Source organism: Canis lupus, chromosome 3, assembly GCF_011100685.1.
Source record: "Canis lupus familiaris isolate Mischka breed German Shepherd chromosome 3, alternate assembly UU_Cfam_GSD_1.0, whole genome shotgun sequence".
Taxonomy (NCBI): Eukaryota; Metazoa; Chordata; class Mammalia; order Carnivora; family Canidae; genus Canis; species Canis lupus.
Genome location: NC_049224.1, coordinates 27,725,207 through 27,749,487, shown reverse-complemented (window position 1 = coordinate 27,749,487; position 24,281 = coordinate 27,725,207). Strand labels below are relative to the sequence as shown.

The following is a 24,281-nucleotide window of genomic DNA, read 5'->3' as shown; positions in this document are numbered from 1 at the left end:
GGTCAGGGATTTTGGAGGTAAAGCTTTTGAGTCTTCATAAATTGTTGGTTTTGGTTTTTATCAGTTTCTCATGAAGTATATGAATAGGTTGTTTTTAAGACTGGTGTTTTTTTTTTAAGATTTTATTTATTCATGAGACACACACACACACACACACACACACACGCAGAGAAGCAGGCTCCATGCAAGGAGCCTGATGTGGGACTCGATTCCGGGTCTCCAGGATCACACCCTGGGCTGCAGGTGGCGCTAAACCGCTGTGCCACCGGGGCTGCCCTAAGACTGGTATTTGATGTCTGTGTATGTTTTGGTGTGTGACCTGGCTTATAAGATACTAAGTAGAGTTTTAGTTTACTCTTTCTGCCCTGTGGTCATCTCATCCTAGAGTTCTAAGTCCAGCATTTCCAACTTTCACTTGAATCTGGATGCTCTGCTGAACTTATGTTTATTCCATTTATCCGGTGCATCCTACCACCTGCCATCCCTCACTTGGTGCGTGGATCTCTTTGGAGCAGTGCCTTTAATCTGAGTCTTTGCTATTTCCCTGAAAATGCCTCACTCCCCTCAATTCCCAGAACTTTTAATTTTTAAAAAGATTTTATTTACTCATGAGAGACACACAGAGGGGCAAAGACACCGGCAGAGGGAGAAGCAAGTTCCCAGTGGGGAGCCTGATGCAAGACTTGATCTCCAGACCCTGGGATCAGGACCTCAGCAGAAGGCAGACACTCAACCACTGAGCCATCCAGGTGTCCCCAACTTCCAGAACTTTTATTCATTTCTTCCAAACCTGGTATTTGTTGGTTTTAAGAACCCACTGATTATGGCACATGTTTGATTTTAAGATAGGTTTTCTTCAATGCGGAAAAAGAAACACTATTACATGTACACAATGATTTGTAAATGCATGCTGATTCAGCAATATTAAATATTGATTTTAGAACGAAAGAATTAAACATAGAACAAACGACTCTTCTATTGCTTACCATTATCCTGTAGACAGAGCTCAAATTCCTGGCATTCATAGCCATTCATATTTAGCCTGCCAGCCTTAACTCTTCTCTGCATGAACTTTTCATTATTCTAGCCAAGCTCTTTTACCGATTATTTGCTGAACTTACAGTACCCATTTCCACTATACAGGAGACCACCCTCTAATGTCCTTTTTTGTATAATTTCTGCGTTTTTTTCTAGGGCCAGATCACATTCTCCCTCATAGAAAGTCATTTCTGACCACTGTCAGAGGAATTTCTCTCAAGAAATCCAGAGATCAGAGAGGCCTTATGTTACATATGGCTCATATCATCCATAACTGCTGCCCTGTGTTTTTCTCTCTTTGAACCACTCTTGCCCTTTAAAATGCATTGTACTCTTAGGAGACAAAGATGGATTTTCATGCTACCGATTTTTAATGCCTCAAATTCCCCAGTGCCTCTGTATATAGTAGGTGCTCAGTGGATATTCTTTGATATTCAGAAAGTAGCTTCTTTACATGACATCTATGCATGTAGCTAACATTTTGATTAAAGGTATGTGTTTCCTCTGGAGCAAAATGAAATCAAAGGTACCACTTCTCTATGGAGTAAAGAATCTAGAAATTAATTTTAAAATTTAAAATTATTACTGTCGTGGCCCTTACACTTTGTAAAGCTGGGTTTCCACCTTCACCATTATTAACGGGTAATCAGTGATTAATATACAAAATAATATAAAAATGCTTCAGTCACAGATCAAGAAGAGAATTGAACAGTGTGCTTTGTGAATACAGGAAACAGGTTTGTCTTTAGTCCTTTACAGTTGATAGATTTGATAGACTTAAAGGGAAGTTCCAAGGGCCACAGGTCCTATTCATTGCTGGGTTAGGCTTCTCCCATCTCGATACTCTAGTGCTAGTCCTGAGTCACTCCTTTTCACAAGCAGGTAAATTGCATGTCTTAAAAATAATGTAGTAATGAAGATATTTGTAGATCTTATGTTGCTTCTTAAACATCTAATTAAGTAAAAAATAAAAGGCACTTTGTCTTGGATTTGATACATTAGAGTGTGGAAGAAGGTCATGAAATGATACACAGGAGAGTTTAGTTTCTAAATTTTTGTATCTAGGGCTTTAAAAATTATTCCATGATCTTCAAGGATAGTAAGCATCCTATAATCCTAAAGTCAGAGAGGATTGAACTTGAACTAACTCTGGGAAAGTATAGGATGGGGACTCCATAATTAAGCACAAGAGGTATCTTTTCTCTCCTACTTGGTTTCTATGCCAGTGATCAACACAAGTTGAAAGATTGGGGAAAGAAATGGCACGGGGTTGTTTTGCAGTTTTCTCTGTGCAGTGATTGTAGGGAATCTTTATTTTTTAATTTTTAATGTATTATCTTTAGTATTGAAAAACATTACCTTTTTAAAAATTCACTAATATTCACAATGTCTAACCTAGGACTGACTTCTCTTTTTTAAAAATTTTATTTAAATTCAGTTTGCCGGGATCCCTGGGTGGCGCAGCGGTTTGGCGCCTGCCTTTGGCCCAGGGCGCGATCCTGGAGACCCGGGATCGAATCCCACATCGGGCTCCCGGTGCTTGGAGCCTGCTTCTCCCTCTGCCTGTGTCTCTGCCTCTCTCTCTCTCTCCGTGTGACTATCATGAATAAATAAATTTAAAAAGAAAAAAAGTTTAAAAAAAAAAAAAAAAAAAAAAAAAAAAAAAAATTCAGTTTGCCAGCATATAGTACAACACCCAGTGCTCATTTGTCATGTGCCCTCCATAATGCCCATCACCTAGTTACCCCCCCCCCCCCCCAACTACCTACCCTTCTACAACCTTTTGTTTCCCAGAGTTAGGAGTCTCTCATGGTTTGTCTTCCTCTCTAATTTTTCCCCCACTCAGTTTCCCTCCTTCCCTTATGATCCCTTTCACTATTTCTTATATTCCACATATAAGTGAAATCAGATGATAATTATCTTTCTCTGATTGACTTATTTCATTCAGCATAATATCCTCCTGTTCCATCCATGTCAATGTGATAGGTATTCAGCCTTTCTGATGGCTAAGTAATATTCTTTTCCTGTGTGTGTGTGTGTGTGTGTGTGTATATCTGTATCAGTATCTCTGTATGTATATATATATATATATATATATATATACACACATACACCACATCTTTATTAATTCATCTGTTGAAGGACATTGTGGTTTCTTCCACCGTTTGGCTATTGTGGACACTGCTGCTATGAACACTGGGGTGCAGGTGTCCTATCATTTCACTACATCTGTATCTTTGGGTAAATACCCAATAGTATACAACTGCTGGGTCTTAAGCGTAGCTCTATTTTTAACTTTTTTTTTTTTGAAGATTTTATTTATTTATTCACGAGAGACACAGAAAGAGTTTGGCAGAGACATAGGCAGAGAGAGAAGCAGGCTCCATGCAAGGAGCCCGATGTGGGACTCGAACCTGGGATCCCAGGATCACGCCCTGAGCTGAAGGCAGATGCTTAACTGCTGAGCCACCCAGGAGTCTCTATTTTTAACTTATTGAGGAACCTCCACACTGTTTTCCAGAAGAAATGGTCCTATAGGGAGTCTTAATTTTTTTTAAATTATTTTTTAAACTCTTGTCACTGACTCCCTTTAAGACCCCGATAGAAAGTCTTGGTTCTTGCCCTAGAAAAATTTTGCAAAAAGCAGTTTTGTTTCAGATATCAGATAAGTGAGACCTCAGAGGTTAAGAGCCTATTTCTTATCACAATCAAGGGAGGAAAAAAAAGGGAAGGAAAGTGTTATTAGGCTAATATGTTTAATTGGTACTTTATGCAGTTGTGCTTCATTTCTTTTAACTGAACAAACAGAGCAAAATAACTTCCTAAAATTACATGAGACATCAGGTCTTGAAGTAGAAATAATTCAACTCAACTTGCTATTTCTAGGCCCCTGTTCCCTGCCTGTCCCTTTTTTCCTCTGCATCCTGCTGTGAGCATCTCTATATTATGTTTGCTGCTCTTGAACCCTTTCATCTTTCTGTCAGGAGTGTTGTAATTCTCATTCAGGTCCATTGACATTCTGACTCTATGTCCCATCAGTGAATCTTGTCAAATTTAGCAAACCTGCATTTTCCATACTTTAAATTCAGGCCTTCTGTATATATGCCAGACATCCTTAATCCTAAGTAACTCAACTCTCCTTCCAATTTCTTTGTACTCTGTTTTTGTGTGTATTATTTAGAGCATCTTGAACATTTCACAGTTTATAACTTGTAGATGTCTGCAGCTCATTTATTCCCTGGGTTTTGTTAGTTTTGGTTAGCAGAATAGAAACTTAGGTTGTTATAATAGGTTAGTTATTATATTCTTTATTGGTTAAATTCGTTTGTCCTAGATTATAGGAAATGGTTTAGACTAAAAAGTCTGCTTATAGTGAGTTGCATATTTGAAGTTTAAATGCATTTACTTGAAGATTATTTTCAGATACTTAGATTAAAATAGATTGCCAATTGAAGCTATGATTGGTTTTAAGGTACTCTAATGTTGGAAAAACATGAAACTTTATAGCAAAGAGAACAAATTAATAAATTAGCAGTGATAGGTGAGATGCCTCGGGCTTCTCTGCAAGAGTATTAAGTTTAGTTGTTGCATAATAGCTTTGTAAAGTACCGTTCTGTTTCAGGATAAAAAACATGTGGGAAATATATATAAATACATTAACATTTGAATAGGATAACTGATTTTCTGTGTTGTGAATTGCACATACCTGTGTAGATTGGTATTGTGATTTAATTAATAAGCATATGGTGACCTGATGTTGTTGGCAGAAAATAGTATCTGTTTGGTGCGTTACATTTACTTTTGTATCTCTGTAAGAAGAGCTCAAAGAAGCCTAGTGTCTGAGGATTGTCTTACTGTTGAATGGTGGCATTTGATCACTGGTAAATGATTCCAGGAACTTTATTATTGAGATGTTCTACAGTTTTGTTTTCTCATTCTTTCAGTAGTTTTACGTTCCTGAAATGTGGTAGAAAATCATTATCTCAAGGAAAATTTTCCATTATTTATTTTTAGAGAGAGAAAGAGCATGCATGTGGATGTGGAGCCAGAGGGAAGGGGCAGATGTGGGGGGGGGGCAGTGGAGAAGAGAGAGACAGAGAGTCTTTAGCAGGCTCTGTGGCCAGTGCAGAGTCCAACTCAGGGCTCAGTCTCACGACCCTGAGATCATGAACTGGGCCAAAATCAAGTTCACATACTTAACCGAATGAGCTACCCAGGTGCTACATAAGTCTCCATTTTCCAGTGGAATAAAAGATAAAGGGCTGTAAATATACATTTTTCTGGCAAGGAGAGAATTACTACCTTTAAAACCTTATAAAAAGATAGTTTATAATTCATTGTAAAAATTAATTTTAATTCATTGTTTTGTTGCTATTACACATTCTTTTTTTTCCCCAGTTGTCTTATCCTGTCCTTCCTTAATCTGATTATTATATTTCTAAGATGTCTGCAGCCTTGAAGTGGTAAGCCATGATGGTGATGAGCATCTTTGCCACCAGTTAGAACTGATTTCTCAGACTTCAGTGCTGTAGATTAGAAATTGATGAGCTGCTGTTGGTTGCATAGTTCTACTTAAATAGGTGTAGCTTAAAATAGATGGTTCAACACAGGATCTAGCTACTTCTGAATAATAGGTAGGTGGGCCCAAGAAGAGAAATGTGTATTATTTTCATATTTCTTAAGCCTCATCCTTTGGAAAAGTTACATGTACACACATATTGTGGCAAAGGGGATAATTTAATTTTCCTTTTGAAGTGAAGCCAAAATTACTTCGAGATGGGGAAGCAGAGAAGGAATAGAGTATAAAACCTTCCTTAAAAAAAAGTATATGTATTTGATAGATCACGATTGAAAAAAGTGTAAGTAGAATGTAGACCTACTCCCCCACTAACCTCTGTTGTCTGTGGATCTCATTCTCAGAGGTAACCACTCATGAGTTTCTTTTATTTTTTTTTTTTATTTTTTATTTTTTAAAGATTTGATTTATTTATTCATGAGAGAGAGAGGCAGAGAGGCAGAGACACAGGCAGAGGGAGAAGCAGGCTCCATGCACCGGGAGCCCGATGTGGGATTCGATCCCGGGTCTCCAGGATCGCGCCCTGGGCCAAAGGTAGGCGCTAAACCGCTGCGCCACCCAGGGATCCCTCATGAGTGTCTTATATGTCTTTCAGATTCAGTCACATATACAAAGAAACATAGGACATTTTAGCTAACATATATGATAAAATTGGTTTCAGGTTTAGAATTTAGTGATTCATCACTTAACATACAACACCCAGTGGTCATCACAACAAGAGCTCTCCTTAATCTCTGTCACCCATTTAGCCCATCTCCCCATCCACCTCCTATCAACCTCAGTTCGTTCTCTGTAGTTAAGAGTTTCTTATACCTTGCTTATGTATTGTTTTTTCCCCTTCTCCTGTGTTCGTCTGTTTTGTTGTCTAAATTCCTCATATAAATGAAGTTATGGTATTTGTTTTTCTCTAATTTACTTTCCTTAGCATAATATATTCCAGCTCCATCCACATCATTGCAAATGGCAAGAATTCTTTTTTTTTTTTTTTTTTTTAAGATTTTATTTATTTACTCATGAGAGGCACAAAGAGAGGCAGAGACACAGGCAGAGGGAGAAGCAGCTCCATGCAAACAGCCCGACGTGGGACTCGATCCTGGGTCTCCAGGACCACGCCCTGGGCTGAAGGCAGCGCTAAATCGCTGCGCCACCAGGGCCGCCCAAGAATTCCTTTTTTATGGCTAAGTAATATTCAATTGTGTATGTATTTGTGTGTGTATATACACATAATTATACCACATCTTTATCCACTCATCAGTTGATGGAACCTTGGGCTCGTATTTTGGCTATTGTTGATAATGCTGCTCTGAACATCAGGATACATTCAAATTAGTATTTTTGTATCCTTTGGATAAATATCTAGTAGTGTAATTGCTGGATCATAAGGTAGTTCTCTTTTTAACTTTTTGAGGAACCTCCACACTGTCTTCCACAGCGGCTGCACCACTTTGCATTCCCATCAGCAGTGTAAGAGAGGGTTTCCCCTATGTCTGCACCCTCACCAACATCTGTTGTTTCCTGAGTTGTTAATTTTAGCTATTTTGACAGATGTGAGTGAGGTGGTATCTCATGGTGGTTTTGATTGTATTTTCCTGATGATTGATGTTGACATCTTTTCATGTGTCTGTTCTGTTTGTATGTCTTCTTTGGAAAAATATCTATTCGTGTCTTCTGCCCATTTCTTAACAGGATTATTTATTTTTTTGGGTGTTGAGTTTGATAAGTTCTTTATATGTTTTGGATACTAATTATTCATCAGACACGTCATTGGCAAACATGTTTTCCCATTTTGTAGACTGGCTTTTAGTTTTGTTGATTGTTTCCTTTGCTGTGCAGAAGCTTTATCTTGATGAAGTCCCAATAGTTCATTTTTGCTTTTGTTACCCTTATTTCCGGAGACATTTCTAGTGTTGTGTTTTTTTTTTTTTTTCTCTTAATGGGCTGCATTTCTTTTAATGATTAACTAATACTCTATTGAATGGATTTGTTTTGGTGCATTGCTTGTTCTCCCCTGATTTTTGTTTTGTTTTAAAGATTTTATTTATTCATGAGAGAGAAGCATAGACAGGCAGAGAGAGAAGCAGGCTCTATGCAGGGAGCCCAATGTGGGACCCAGTCCTGGATCCTGGGATCATGCCCTGAGCCAAAGACAGACGCTCAACCACTGAGTCACTCAGGTGTCCCACTCCCCTGATGTTTTGCTGTTAAAATAGTGTATCTTTCTCTCAAGTGCAAGTGTACCTGTAGGATAAATTTCTATAAAAGGAATTTCTAGGTTAAAGAGAATGTACATTTTGTTTTCTGTAGAGGTATACCAGTTTACTGGCTCTCAGACAAAAGGAGGTTGCCTTTTGTTTCTATATCCATTTCAACCCAAAACTGTATTTTCAAACCTTTTTGGTCTTATCTGTGGAAAGTTTTAGTTTGTAATTTATGTTGCAAATCTTTTATGAGTGAACCTTCCATTTGTTCAGGAGTTATTTCTTTCAACCCATTACATTCTTCACCTGAATTGTTTGTGGAAATTATCTGTGTTGAAAGTACTATTCCCTTTATAATTTGCTTCTTGATGTTATTTTGTATGCCTTTGTAGCCAGTTTAAAACTTTGCAGCAAAATTAGTTTTTTGATAGTTTCTGGATTTTGCATCATGCTTTAAAAAGGAAAGGTACCCCATGATGAGATTATTTAAAGCAAAACAAACAAAAACCCTTATGTCTTCTACTTTTATGATTTTGTTTTTGTCTGTTACTCTACACCTGTTTTAATAAAGATCATTCTGGGACACCTCGGTGGCTCAGCAATTAAGCTGCCTTTGGCTCAGGTCATGATCCTGGAGTCCAGGATTGAGTCCTGCATCATGCTCTCTGCGAGGAGCCTGATTCTTCCTCTGCCTATGTCTTTGGCTGTCTCTCTCTCTGTGTCTCTCATGAATAAAGAAAGAAATCTTAAAAAAAAAAAAAAAAAAAAAAAAAAAAAGATCATTCTGTGATTGACTTGTTTTTTTGCTTAGAAAAGCTAAAAATGCCCCCTCCCCCCAAAGTACTTTAATAGAGAACTGAACTGTGAGAAATGGGAGTTTGACTCAATTTTAGTTTAAATGTGGGCATACCTTAGAGATATTGTGAGTTCGATTCCAAACACCACAATAAAGCAAAGGTCACAAATAAAGCAAGTTTACTGAATGTTTTTGTTTTCCAGTGCGTGTTATTTCCAGTATACTGTAGTTTGAGTGTGCAATAGCGTTACATCTTAAGAAAGAAAAATACAGTATATATACCTTAATTTAAAAAGACTTTAGGGGGAAAAAAGACTTTAGGGGCCCTGGGTGGCGCAGTCAATTGTCTGGCTCTGGTTTTGGTTCAGGTCTTGATCTCAGTCAAAATCCAGCCTCCTGTCAGGCTCTGCAGGCAGTGTGGGGTCTGCTTAAGATTCTCTCTCCCTCTCCCCTCCCCCAAATAAATAAATATATCTTTAAATAAATACTTGATTGTTGAAAAGTGGAAATTTTTTTGTGCTTTAAATTAATTATAATCGTCTTGCAGATGAAGGGTCTTGCGTCATTGTTGATGGCTGCTGACTGATCACGGTGATGGTTGCTGAAGGTTGCAGTAGCTGTGGCAATTTTTAAAAATGAGACAACAAAGTTTATTACATCAGTTGACACTTCCTTTCATGAACAATTTTTCTGTAGCATGTGATGCTGATTGCATTTTACTCACAGTAGGATTTCTTGCATAATTGGGAGTCAGTCCTCTCAAACCCTTCCCCTACTTTATCAATGAAGTTTATGTGATACTCTAAATCTTTTGTTGTCATTTCAACAAGCATCACAACATCTTCACCAGGAGGAAATTCTGTGTCAAGAAACCACTTTAATTGTGCATCCATAAGAAGCACCTCCTCATCTATTCAAGTTTTATCATGACATTGCAGCAATTCAGTCCCATCTTTAGGCTCCACTTCTAATTCTAGTTCTCTTACTATTTCTACTACATCTGCTGTTACTTCCTCCAGTGAAGTCTTGAACTCCTCAAAATCATTCATAAGAGTTGGAATCAGTTTCTTCCAAACTCTTGTGCATGTTGGTATTTTGATCGATTCCTATGAATCCTGATTGTTGTTAATAGTGTCTAGAAAGGTGCATCCTTTCCAGAGGTTTTCAGTTGACTTTGCCCAGATCCATCAGGGGAATCACTATCCATGGCAGATACAGTCTTATGAAATGTAGTTTTTAAAGAATAAGACTTGAAAGTCAAAATTACTTCTTGATCTGTGGGCTGCAGCTGTGAAAACCACATTTATCTCCCTGTTAATTTCCATGATTGCTTTTGGGTGACTAGGTACATTGTCAGGGTGCAGTTATATATATATATTTTATTCAGAGAGAGAGAGAGAGGGAGAGGGAGAAGCAGGTTCCATGCAGGAAGCCCGACGTGGGACTCTATCCCAGGTCTCCAGGATCACACCCCAGGCTGCAGGCGGCGCTAAACCACTGTGCCACCAGGGCTGCCCTGCAGTTATATTTTGAAATGTTTTTTTTCTGAGCAGTAGATAAAACAGGTTAAAATATTCCGTAAACTGGTAATCCCTGTGTGGCTCAGCGGTTTAGCGCCGCCTTCAGTCCAGGGCATGATCCTGGAGACCCGGGATCAAGTCCCGCGTCAGGCTCCCTGCATGTAGCCTGCTTCTCCCTCTGCCTGTGTCTCTGTCTCTCTGTGTGTCTTTCATGAATAAATAAATAAAATCTTTTAAAAAATAATAAAATATTCAGTAAACTATTATAAATAGATGTGCTGTCATCCAGGCTTTGCTTTGACATTTGTAGTGTGTAGACAGAGTAGATGTAGCATAATTCTTAAGGACCCTGGGATTTGGGGAATGGTAAGTAGTGAGCATTGGCTTCAATTTAGGGTCACCAGTTGCATTAGCCCTGTCTATCCTTTGAAGCTAGACCCAGAGTTCTCCTATCTACCTGTGAAAAGTCCTAGATGGCATCTTCTTCCACTATAACAATGTAAGGTGTGGTTGGTCTGCCTTGAAAATCTGCTTTTTAGGGTAGCCACCTTCATGAATTGAGTTGGATCTTCTGGGCACCTTACTGTAGTTTCTGCATTAGCACTTTCTGCTTCTTCATCTTGCACTTTTATGTTATGGAGACGTCTTCCTTCTTAAACCTAATGAACCAACCTTGGCTAGCTTCACACTTCTCTTGTGTAGCTACCTCACCTCTTTCAGCCTTCATAGAATTGAAGAGAGTTAGGTCCTTGCTCTGGATTTTAGGCCCTGGCTTAAGAGAAGATTGTGGCTGGTTTGAACTGTTCAGGCCACTAAAAACTTAACTGTTTATCAACAATAAGGCTCTATCACTTTTTTAAAAACATTTGTGTGGATTTTATTTAATCATTTGTTTACTGGAGCAGTACTTTTAATTTCCTTTTTTTTTTTTTTAAGGATTTTATTTATTTATTCATGAGAGACACTCTGCTACTCATTAGTCCACCCAGATTTCACATCCAAGATACTTTTATTTATGTGATTTGTCAAGTCTGGCTGCTCTTCTTCACCTACCCAGCTCTTTCCATCCTTCAAGAACCAGTTCAATCCTAGCTTTAGAATACCTTTTCCAACTGCATTAGCCTACTCTGATTCATCTTTTCTCTAACATTTTACTGTCTTTTATAATCAGAATTTTACTTTTATATCTGTTGCTTTGTTTCCCTAGTTATAGACTTCTTAAAGTTTTATCTTTTACATTGTGCATTCCCTGCATGACTCTGCTCTTGGGTATCTAAAAAGCAATTTGGACAGTGCCTGTGAAACCGTTAATCTTCGTCACTAAAAACCTGTCTCTAGTCCTTTCTTGTTTGTCTCAATTAGTGCCAGAGTCCTAGGAGCCATCCTTAATTCTCTCTGTCCTAAAATCTAGTCTTTTACCAAGTACTGTTTTATTTTTACCTCTAGAGCATTTCTTGAATCTTTGTTCTTTTCTCCCCCAGTTTAAACTTTAGTCAACTTTCATGGACTCACTAGGAGTCTGTGAACTCTTCTCTCTCTGCCTGTGCTCAGATGCCCCTTCCAATCTTTTCTCACCGCTATTGTAACTCAGGGCCAGTAGGGTCTTTTAGTGTCTCCAGAATTGTCTTTCACTACATGCCCCCCCCCCCCCCCCCCCCCACACACACACACACACACAGACACGTTCTTCACTTAACCTTATTTTTTGGTCTCCGTCTGACCCAGTCTTTCCTTCCCACTTCACCTAGTTTATGCCTTTTCATCATTCAGAACACAGATAAGATTTTTACTCTGGAATGTATTCCCTGATGTTTTCTTATAACCAGAGAGGTCTTTGAAGGAAATTAAACAAAATACCTTTAATGATGTCTCTTTCCGTATAAAGCAAGATCCCTCTCTTGGCCTGGCTTCTTTCCACATCTGTAATTCATTTATATTTTATCAGTTGTTAAAATCACCAATGTTTGAGTTGATTCTTTTTTGTTCTAGTTGACTTCTCTTAAGCGAACAAAACCAAACAAAAACCACTTGTTAACAAAGCAGAAAGACATTGATCTGGTCACCTTAATAAAATAATGTGCTTAGGGGATCCCTGGATGGCTTAGCAGTTTGGTGCTTGCCTTCCGCCCAGGTAGTAATCCTGGAGTTCCGGGATCGAATCCCACATCAGGCTCCCTGCATGGAGCCTGCTTCTCCCTTTGCGCCTCTCTCTCTCTCTCTCTCTCTCCCTCTCCCTCTCTCCCTCTCTCTCTCATGAATAAATAAATAAAATCGTTAAAAAAAAATAATGGGCTTAGCAGAGATAAAAATCAGTGTTATTTGGGATTTATTTTTAATATTTTGTTTTACTTTAAACATAATTTAAGCACATAAACAATGAAATATAAAATTGTCTTTAAGCTTATATCATCATTTAAAAATTGACTGTATTTATTACTTTTTAAGTAGGCTCGATGCCCAGTGTGGAGCCAGAGCTGGGCTTGAACTCAGGACCCTGCAATTAAGACCTGAGCTGAGATCAAGAATCAGACATTTATGGGGCATGTAGGTGACTCTGAGCATCTGCCTTTGGCTCAGGGAGGGCGTCATACCAGGATTCTGGGAGTCTCCCATCAGGCTCACTGCAGGGAGCCTGCTTATCCCTTTGCCTGTGTCTCTGCCTCTCTGTGTCTCTCATGAATAAATAAATAAAATCTTAAAAAAAATCAGACACTTAATCAACTGAACCACCCAGGCACCTCAGTAGACTTTGTTTTATATAAATTTTAGGTTTACAGAAAAATTGAACAGAAAATACATAGAGTTCCCATTACTCCCCTCCTATGCATACTCTCCCCTATTATTAAAGGGCATAATTTACATTAGGGGTCATTGGGCAATTCTCTGACAGACAAATGGAGAATGTCTATATCCACCATTATAGTATCCTACAGTACAGTTTCATTGCTCGAAAAATCACGTTGCTCTTATTCATTGGCGTGTGCTACATCCCTCCAAACCACTGACAGCTAATGATTTTTCAAAAAAAATATGTCTCCATATTTTGCTTTTTACAGAATGTCATGGAATTGGAATCCTACAATAAGTAGCCTTTCCAGATTGGCTTCTTTTTACCTCTGAATTTACAGCTAAGGTTCCTCCCCCCCCCTCCTTTTTTTTTGTGGATTGACAGCCTTTTTTTTTTTTTTTTTTAAGTGCTGAATGAATATTCTGTTGTACAGATGTACCACAGTCAGTTTATCCATTTACTTATTGGAGGTCATCTGTTTCCAAGTTTTGGGATTTAGTAATAAAGCTCCTATGACATTCATGTGCAGAATTTGTTTGGATTTAGGTTTTCACCTTATTTGGGTAAATCTCAAGCATGATTGCTGGATTGTATGGTGAGAACAGATTTAGTTTTATAAGAAAGAGATACCATGCTAAGACTAATTAGAAAGAAGGCTGGGAGTAGCTATATTGAGACAAAGCAGACTTTGGACCAATGGAAATTATCAAGGATAAAGATAATTATATAATAATAAAAGAGTTAATTCTGTAGGAAGACATAATCCTTGATGTGCATATGTGGAACAACAGATCATAAGAATACATTACCACCAGCAATGAAGGAATTCCGATTCCTTGTCAGCATTTGGTATTGTCAAATGTAGTGGTATATCTCATTGTTCTAGTTTATATTTCCCAGATGACAGTATGATGTTGAATATTTCCTCATATGTTTACTTGGCATCAGTATATCTTAATTGGTGAGATCTCTTCAGATTTTTGCTCATTTTTAAATTGGGTTTTCTTAATGTTGAGTTTTTTTTTAAATATTAAGTGTTAACAGTCTTTTGTCAGAAATGTATTTTGCACATGTTTTGTCTGTAGCCTTTTCTTTTGAGTGTCTTATAGGAGTTAATTATAACAAAGCCCAGCTTATCCATTTTTTTCTTCACGGATTGTGCTTTGGGTGCGGTGTTTAAAATATCTGTCAACCGCAGTTCACCAAGGTTTTTCTCTTATGTTATTTTCTAAGAGTTCTATAGTTTTGCAATTTATATGTGGGTCCATGATCAATTTTGAGTTAATTTTTGTGAAAGGTATAAGGTCTGTCTAGATTTTTTTTTTTCATATAGATGGCCATTTGTTGAAAAGACTGTTCATTGAATTGCCTTTGCTCCTTTGTCAAAAGATTACTGGACTGTATTTGTGTGGGGTTTGGACTCTATTCTGTTGATCTATTCTTTATCAGTATCCCACTGTCTTGACTACTGTCTGTAGCTTTCTAGAAAGTGACTAATGAAGTTGGGTAGTGTCAATTCCCTGACTTTGTTTTTCAATATTGTGTTGGCTGTTCTGGGTCTTTTGCCTTTCCATATAAACTTTACAAGTGATTTATTGATACCCACAAAATAACCTGCATTGCATTGAATGTATAGATCAACATAAAAGAACTGACATCTTGACAGTAAGTCTTCCAATCTATATATATGGAATATTTCTTTATTTGTTTAGATCTCTGATGTCTTTCATTGGAATTGTGTAATTTTCCTCTTATGGATCTTGTACATTGACTTATACCTAAGTATTTTGATTTTTGTGTGCTGATAGTTCTATTTGGAGAGCTTTATTTTTGTCCATTCCTGTGGATTTTCTACACAGTGATGTCATCTGTATAAAGACAGTTCTGTTTCTTTTTTTTTTTTTGACAGTTCTGTTTCTTCCCAATCTGTATACCTTTTATTTCTTATTGCATTTGCTAAGCCTTACAATATGATGTAAAATAGGAATGAGAAGAGGCGACATCCTTGCCTCATCCCTTACCTTATGGGAAAGCATCTAATTTATCACAAATATGATGTTAGCTCTAGTTTTTTTGTTTATCAAATTGAGAAAATTTCCCTATATCCTAATATGCTGATAGTTTTTTTTTCATGAATGGTGTTGGGTTTTGTCAGATGCTTTTCCTGAATCTATTGATACCATATGATTTTTCTTCTTTAGACTGTGATGTGATGGATTACATTTGATTTTTTTTTTTTTAAACATTGAATCAGTCTTGCATAACTGGAAAAAATCACATTTGGTCATAGTATATAATTTTTATATAATGTTGGATGTACTTCATAATATTTTGTTGAGGATTTTTGCGTCTATGTTCATGAGAGATAGATGTTGATCTGTAGTTTTCTTATCTGTTTTTGGTATTAGGCAAATGCTGGGCCTCTTAGAATAAGGAAAGTATTCCCTCTTTTTTTTTTTTCTTGAGAAATTATAGAAAATTGGCAAAATTTCTTCCTTAAATTGTTGATAAACTTCACCACAGTGAGTCCATCTGGGCTTGGTGTTTTCTATTTTGCAAGGTGTTTTCTATTTTGCAAGGTTATTTAAGTTTCTTGAATAAAGGCCTGTTCAGATTATCTATTATGTTTTATTAGAGTGTTATCTTTTAAGGAATTCATCCATTTGATCTAGGTTTTTAAATTCGCGTGCACAGAGATGTTCTTAATATTCTTTTTTTTTCTTTAATTTTTATTTATTTATGATAGTCACACAGAGAGAGAGAGAGAGAGAGAGAGAGAGAGAGAGGCAGAGACATAGGCAGAGGGAGAAGCAGGCTCCATGCACCGGGAGCCCGACGTGGGATTCGATCCCAGGTCTCCAGGATCGCGCCCTGGGCCAAAGGCAGGCGCTAAACCACTGTGCCACCCAGGGATCCCTGTTCCTAATATTCTTAATGTCCATGGCATTAGTAGTGATGTTCCTTTTTCATTACCAATATTAGTAATTTGTATCTTCTTTTTCTTTGTTAACCTTGATATAGAGATTTATCAATTTCATTGATATTTTCAAAGAACCAGAGTTTTTTGTTCCATTGATGTTTCTCTATTGATTTTTATCAATTTCACTGATTTATACTCTAAATTTCCTTTTTTCTCTGCAGTCTTTGAATTTAATTTGCTCTTTTCTAAGATGACAGTTTAGATTATTAACTTTAGACTTTTGTAACATGCTACAAATTTTCTTCTGAGCACTTTTACTGCAGTCCAAAAATTTTGAGAAGTTGTGTTTTCATTTAGTTGAAAATACTTTAAAATTTCTTTTTCTTTGCCCCATGCATTATTTAAAATTATGTAGCTTAATCTCCCAAGTATTTGGGGGATTTCCAGCAATTTTGTTACTGATTTCTAGTTTAATTCCATTGTAGTCTGAGAGCATACTTTGTGTGAGTTCTGTTCTTTTAAACTTTTTGTGTTTTAATTTAATTCACCTGTCTTGGTGAATCTTCCATGTGAACTTAAGAAGATTATGTATTTTGCTGTAGTTGGATGAAGTAGTTGATAGATGTAAATTATGTCCAGGTGATTGATGGTGCTGTCGAATTAAGCTATATCCTTATTGATTTCCTGTCTTTTGGATCTGTCCATTACTGATAAGGGATCTCGATGTTTTCAACTGTTATAGTTGACTAATGTTTTTCTCCTTGTAGTTGTATCCATTTCTTTCTGGGTGTTTTGGGATGTTCCGTTTTTGGATATACACATAATTATTATGTTTTGGAATTAACTCGTGTAATTTTCTCTTATAATTTTCCTTGCTCTGAAGTCTGCTTTGTTTGAAAGCAATATAGCTCCTGCAGATTTCTTTTGATTAGTGTTAGCATTGTTATGTCTTTATCACTTTAACCCATCGGTGTCTTTATTTAAAGTGAGTTTCTTTTAGACAGCATACAGTTGGATATTGTTTTTATGTTCACCTGGACAGTCTCTTCTAATTGGTGTTATTTCAACCATTGATGTTTAAAGTGATTATTGATAAAGTTGGAGTAATACCTATCATATCTGTTACTGTTTTCTGTTGGTTGCCTTGTTTTTGTCCTTTTTTTTTGTCTTCCACTCTTTCGGCCTTCTGGTAATAATTGAGCATTTATTATTTCTGTTTTTTTTTTTTTTCTCAATTAATAGATCCTCAATTACCATATTTGTGATACTTTAAAAACTTTTAAGGGGTGCCTAGGTGGCTCAGTTGATTGAACATCTGCGTTTGGCTTAGGTCATTATCTCAGGGTTGAGGGATTGAGCCCCACATCAGGCTCGGGGCTCAGCCAGGAGTCTGCTTCTCCCTCTCCCCCTGCTCATGCTTTCTCTTTCCCTATCTCTTTCTCTCTCTCTCAAATAAATAAATGAAATCTTATAAGTTTTTAGTGGTTGTATTTGAATTTTCTGTAACACATATGCAGTACTAACCAAGCTTTCTTTCAAATGATACTGTTCTATTTCACATGTATGTAGTACCTTATAAAAAGGTATTCCCAGTACTTCCTTCCTGTCCCTTTTAACCTTGCTGTCATTTATTTTATTAATCTGTAAGGTGTAATCACTGGATATATTGTGATTATTACTTTGAGCAAACTATTACCTATTAGATAAGAATAACAATAGGAAAAGATGTTAGTTACTTTTATTAATTTCCTGTCTTTATTTATATAGATCCAAATTTCTGACCTGTATAATTTTCATTCTTTCTGACAAATACCTTTTAACATTTCTTGCAAGATCGGTTCCCTCAGTTTGTTTACCTGAGGAAGTCTTTGTTTCTCCTTCAATTTTGAAGTTGATTTCACTGAATACAGAATTCTAGGTATATGGATTTTTTTTTAACTTTTTTTTTTAAGGCTTATTTATTTTTTTTACTATCTCTGCACAGTGTGGGAATTGAACACACAACTCCAAGATCAATGGTGGTATGCTTTCTGACTGAGCTATCCAGGGACCCCCGAACTCTCATTTCACTTGACTTGTCTCTTGGCATGGTTTCTCAAGAGAAGTCTGATATAAATCTGGCCTTACTCTTTTATAGGTAATTGTTCCATGCTTGAATGTTCTATTCTTTCAAAATTTTGTTTGCCAAAACTATAATGCAAAAAACATTTTCTACTGACATTTCTGCAAGGTCATTGGTTTCTTGTGTTTTGTTGATGTGTCCATTCTAATAAGACCATTAAAGGCATTTTTGCATTTTAGTGGTTTTGATTTATAGCATTTCCTTTTAATTCTTATTATTTCCAACTTTCTGCTTATGTTATATACATTTGTTCTTGTATGTTGTCTACTTTTTCTATTAGATTCCGTAGCATATATTTTTTAAAAAATTTATGTATTTTAGAAAAAAAATTACGTATTTTAGAGAGAGTGTATGCAAGTGGGGGGACAGGCAGAGGGAGAGAACTTACTGAGTACGGAGCTTGATGCCATTAACCATGAGATCATGACCTGAGCCAAAACCAAGAGTCAGTTGCTCAACCTTCTTGAGGCACCCAAGCACCCCAAGATTGCCTAGCATACTAATCATAGTTTAAAGTTTCCAGTCTGATAATTCTCATATCCATGCTTATTATACCTGAGTATGGTTCTGATGCTTGCTCTATCTCTTCTAAATTTGCTTTTAATATGCCCTGTAATTATTTTTGAAAACTGGACATGATGGTACTAGGTAAAAGGAGCGGAGATAAATATGCCTTTAGAGTGAGGTTTTGTTTATCTGTCTAGAGGAGGCTAGACTCTGTTACTCCAGGCAATCGCTCTAGGTGTCAGAGGCTAAAATTTCCTGTCTTTGGTTTTGTCTCCTGTGGTGTTTTGGGTTTCCCTGGTTACTTCTTAAAATCCTAAGACATGTTTTTTTCTGTTTCATTCTCCTTTTGTACAGGAGCCCCACTGATGAAACAGTAAGGAATTAGGGGAATAAGAAGTGCTAATCATAGACTTATGATTACTTTTTTTTTTTTAATTTTTATTTATTTATGATAGTCACAGAGAGAGAAAGAGAGAGAGGCAGAGACATAGGCAGAGGGAGAAGCAGGCTCCATGCACCGGGAGCCTGATGTGGGATTCGATCCGGGGTCTCCAGGATCGCGCCCTGGGCCAAAGGCAGGCGCCAAACCGCTGCGCCACCCAGGGATCCCCTGATTACTTTTTAATCTTTTAACCTCTTGGTGTGTCTGCTCTGGGCCTATTTTAGACACTGTATTTTTTAGTCTTTTTTAGTCCTATGATATCCTTGGGGGAACCTGGGTGGCTCAGTTAAGTATCTGACTTCGGCTCAAGTCATGATGACCTCAGGGTCCTGGGATCAAGCCCCTCCTACGGCTCTGTGCTCAGTAGGTATTCTGCTTCCTTTGTCCTCCAGCCCCTTTGCTTGTGCTCACTCACTCGCTCAAGTAAAATCTTTAAAAAAATTATTTCTCCTTTGAGATTTTGTTTATTCTGCATGAGCAAATCGTGTCCATTAGCTTTTTATAATAATTGCTTTAAAATCTGTGCTAAATCAACAGTATTTCATATTAAATTTGGTCTCCATTTAATTGCCTTTTGAGCATTGTTTTCCGATTTCTTTATAGGTCTGCTAAATTTGGATTGTATTCTGGACATTATAAATGGTACACAACAGAGAACCTCTGTTGTGTTATATTCCCCCAGAGAATTTTTTTGTTTTTTTAAACAGGTTTGTTTCAGCAGATAGTTAATTTAATTGGTTCAGCTGCAAACTCTACTACTCTTCTTACACAGAGCAGTGGCTAAAATATTACATTTATATCCTTACCTGCTATGCCCATAGCCTATGCTATGTATACATAGTTCCAGTCATCATCTTGAAATATGAATAGAGTGTATTTTTTTAATGATTTTTGAGAGAGCATGAGGGACAGAAGAGAGGCAGTGAACAAGAAGCCCGCAGATGGAGCTTGATTCTCAGATCCTGGAATCTTGGCCTGAGCCGAAGGCAGACACTTAAACTGAGTCACCCAGGCACTCCTTGAGGAGAGTTTATATACCAATTTGGGGTTTCCTCCTTTGGCTTTCTCCTTTTCAGCATTCCTCCCACGACCACCCTTTTCTGTGTGCTATGGTTGCCTTAAACTCTGCCCTCTGATTCTTCAAGCACCAAGACTGTAGTTTTGTTTTATACAAACTTCTTTCCTCTGGTAGCCACTGGGGCTTGCCCTCAGGCAAAATGCCATGAGTAAAAATTCACTCAGGGTCTTACTATCTTCTAAGTATTGATGTTCTCCAGTTTTTATTTACTTCTAGTCACTTTAGTGCCTTCAGGTAGTTTTGTAATATTTTGCTCAGCGTTTTATAGGCACTATTGGTGAGAGAGTTGGTCTAAGAAACTATTCAGCTGATACTGGATAGTGGCAATTCTTCATATTAGCAGTGAAAGTTGGAATTACAATAGCCTTAAAACAATAACATTTATATGGTACCTTTTTTTTTGTCATAAAAGCACTTTAAGGTAGATTATCTGATTCATCATGATTGTTAATGATATACTAGGCAGACACTAACATGTAGTTGCTGGTACATTTAGTGCTAAGAACCTGGGCAGGAAGAGAACTTGAATTCTTTTTTTTTTTTTTTTTTTTTTAATTTTTATTTATTTATGATAGTCACAGAGAGAGAAGGAGAGGCAGAGACACAGGCAGAGGGAGAAGCAGGCTCCATGCACCGGGAGCCCGATGTGGGAATCGATCCTGGGTCTCCAGGATCGCGCCCTAGGCCAAAGGCAGGCGCCAAACCGCTGCGCCACCCAGGGATCCCGAGAACTTGAATTCTAAATTGAGTATAAATGTATAGCGCAACAAGGTTACTAAAGCAAAAAGCTGGAGAGGAAAATAGTAGTGAAAACTTTAGGTATGCAATGGAAAGAAATTTTGTGCCTTTGAGAAGATGAAACCGTCACCAGGTAAATAGGCACCAAGAGTAAATACATAAAATATTGTCTTGCCTACATGGTTTTTTTCAAAGTCTTTTAAAATTGTAGCGTAAGCTTCCTGGGATTCTTAGAAAAGGATTGCCTATTCTCTCCAGGTCACACAGTGTGCCATTATTGCCCTCTCATTCTTTCTCATGGTATTCATTGTTTCACTGTATTTTTATTCCTTTTAAAACTTTAAAAAATAATCTTTATAATATCACAGTTTGTAATTTTTAAAAATTTACTTAGTTTCTGTTTATTCACTATACTGTAAGCTTCCTGAAGAGAGTGTCTGTTTCTGTAATGTTCATGTTTGTTGAGGAGTGAAGGAAGGCGTGTGTGCACATGCATATACACGTACCAAGGAATGCAAGTAAGAGTTATAAAAATCTATTATACTCAGTCTTAAACTTTTTAAAGATTTTATTTATTTATTCATGAGAGACACACACAGAGAAGAGAGACAGAGACATAGGCAGAGGGAGAAGCTCCATGCAGGAGGCCCGATGCAGGACTCGATCCCAGAACCCTGGGATCAGGCCCTGAGCCAAAGGCAGATGCTCAACCACTGAGCCATCCAGGCGTCCCAGTCTTAAACTTTTTAGTACAGTTTTTATTAACCTAGATTTTGAGGGATGTAATAGGCATGAGTTGAAAGTTAATGTGGGGGATCCCTGGGTGGGGCTGCGGTTTGGCGCCTGCCTTTGGCCCAGGGCACGATCCTGGAGACCCGGGATCGAATCCCACGTCGGGCTCCCGGTGCATGGAGCCTGCTTCTCCCTCTGCCTGTGTCTCTGCCTCTCTCTCTCTCTCTCTCTCTGTGACTATCATAAAATAAAAGACCTTAAATTGATGGGAAAATAAGCAATTATTAATTAACATGAGAATTTAAAATTTAAAAAAAAAAAAAAAAAAGAAAGTTAATGTGGGAATGTTCCAAATTGGGAGGAAGAGCAGAGTGGCGAGAAGATTTGGGAAAATTAGTAAAATAATATTGGGAAGAGTTGATAATTATTTTGTATATTAGCTATGAATTTTTTTTTCTACCAGATAAGTGGGAAAACATTTTTAAGGGCTTAAGTCTAGGCAGGTAGATAGTACGGAGTCCCAGAAAATACACAGAATAGGAATAATATGAGAGCAGTTTGAAAAGGATGATTCAGGCAGGTCTTGGGTAGTAAGACACATCAGTATGGAGACAAGTGATGAAAAACATTCAATGCTTTTTTTTTTTTTTTAATTTTTATTTATTTATGATAGTCACCCAGAGAGAGAGAGAGAGAGAGAGAGAGAGAGAGAGAGAGGCAGAGGGAGAAGCAGCCTCCATGCAGCGAGCCTGACGTGGGATTCGACCCTGGGTCTCCAGGATCGCGCCCTGGGCCAAAGGCAGGCGCCAAACCGCTGCGCCACCCAGGAATCCCCATTCAATGCTTTTTGTTCCTTCTGTGTTTCAGTGTTTCAGGGTCCTAAGAGGTTAAGGGAGGGAGTTTAAATCAAGTAGTATAGGCTATTATAATCAGATACTTTGCAATAAAACTTTCTCCTTCCACAGCTCCTGGATAAGCACAAGAATACAGAAAGCATGGTTGAGCTTCTGGACTTGTATCAGATGGAGGATGAAGCCTATAGCAGCCTTGCAGAAGCCACAACTGAACTATATCAGTATTTACTACAGCCATTCAGAGACATGAGAGAACTTGCCATGCTACGAAGACAGCAGATTAAGGTATTTTTTTCATCATCTTTTTTTTTTTTTTAATATTTTATTTATTCATGAGAGACAGAGGCAGAGACACAGAGGGGGAGAAGCAGACTTCATGCAGGGAGCCCGATGCGGGACTCGATCCTGGGACTCCAGGATCATGCCCTGAGCCAAAGGCAGACGCTCTACCGCTGAGCCACCCAGGCGTCCCTCTTTTTTTTTTTTTTTTTTCCTTTTCTTTTCTTTTTCCTTCCTTCCTTTCTTTTTTTTTTAAACCCCCATAGTAGCCTGCTTGTTGCTGGCTGGCCATAGGTGAGCTTTTTAAAAATGTAGATACCTGGTCCTTTCTCTCCAAAGATTCTATTCTGGTCAGTTCAGGTTACACAGAACCTGAGCACCTCATTTTAAAGTATCTGAAGGGTGATTCCGTTGAGTAGCCAGGGATGAGAGGAGCCTAGAAAGTAAAGTTGAAGATACATTGAGAAATTTCCATTTCCCTCCTCCCCCTCCTTTTCCTATACTTTTCTTCTCTTCCTCTCCCATTTAATGTTTTGGGGATTGTCTAGTCTTAGATTTCTTTATTAAGTTTTCAGAACATTTCTTCTGGGAATACCTTATTTGAAAGTTAGATTTTATTTATTTATTTATTTATTTATTTATTTATTTATTTATTTATTTATTTAAGATTTTTTTATTTACTCATGAAAGACACAGAGAGGCAGATACAGGCAGAGAGAGAAACAGGCTCCCTGCAGGGAATCCGATGCAGGACTTGATCCCAGGATCCAGGGATCATGACCTGAGCTGAAGGCAGACACCCAACCACTGAGCCATCCAGGCACCCCAAAGACTGGAAGAATTTAATGTTAGAGCTTAAAAATTGTTTTTTGAAGCTTTATTTTAGGGGTGTGGGAAGTACAGAGGGAGATGAAGAGAGAATCTTAAGTATACTGCATGCTGAGGTTGGAGCCTGATGCAGGGCTCCTTCCCAGGACTCTGAGATAGTGACCTGAGCTGGAACCAAGAGTTGGCACTTTAACTGACTGTCACCTGGGCAACCCTTTAGAGCTTTAAAATCTATGATGTTTAATTTTCATGGGTAAAGTATGCATTACACTTTAAGGCAAGTGTTACTACATTTTCCTTTTCATGGTGTTCTTTTAGCTACTCTTTTTTTTTTTTTTTTCCTATCTATGTCTTTGTGGGAAATGACATAGATACAACCTTAGGTCTGTAAAATGTCATCCTGAAGCTTTGGCAAGGTATCAAGGAATGAAGCTAAAGCTGTATTTATAGAGAAATTTATTGTTATTAGAGAAGAATAAAGTTTTAAAGCAAACATCCAGACTTTAACCCTAAGAGGGTAGAAACAGAGAGCAAGTTAAACCCCCAAAATTAAGAGTGGGGTCAGTAAAAAACAAAACAAATTTAAAAAAATCTGTGAAACAGGGCAGCTCCAGTGGCCCAGCGGTTTAGCACTGCCTTCAGTCCGCGGTGTGATCCTGGAGACCCGGGATCGAGTCCCATGTCAGACTCCCTGCATGGAGCCTGCTTCTCCCTCTGCCTGTGTCTCTGCCTCTCTCTCTCAATCTGTGTCTGTCATGAATAAATAAAATCTTTAAAAAGATTTAAAAAAAAATCTGTGAAACCAAAATGTGGTTGTGTTTGGGAGCAAAAACACTATATTTTATAACTCTAGCTGAAATTTTTT

General features: G+C 37.7%; 1 protein-coding gene across 2 annotated transcripts in view; it reads left to right on the top strand.

The window, feature by feature from the left end:
- JMY (junction mediating and regulatory protein, p53 cofactor) overlaps nt 1–24,281 on the top strand; it is a 100,322-nt gene that overhangs the window by 14,712 nt on the left and 61,329 nt on the right. For both annotated transcript variants that reach the window (XR_005356827.1, XM_038532473.1), the window contains exon 2: nt 22,421–22,594. Coding sequence is in view for 1 of the 2 variants with exons in the window: in XM_038532473.1 (XP_038388401.1) it covers nt 22,421–22,594 (174 nt within the window). In the remaining variant the exon portion in view is untranslated. The remainder of the gene's footprint in view (nt 1–22,420; nt 22,595–24,281) is intronic.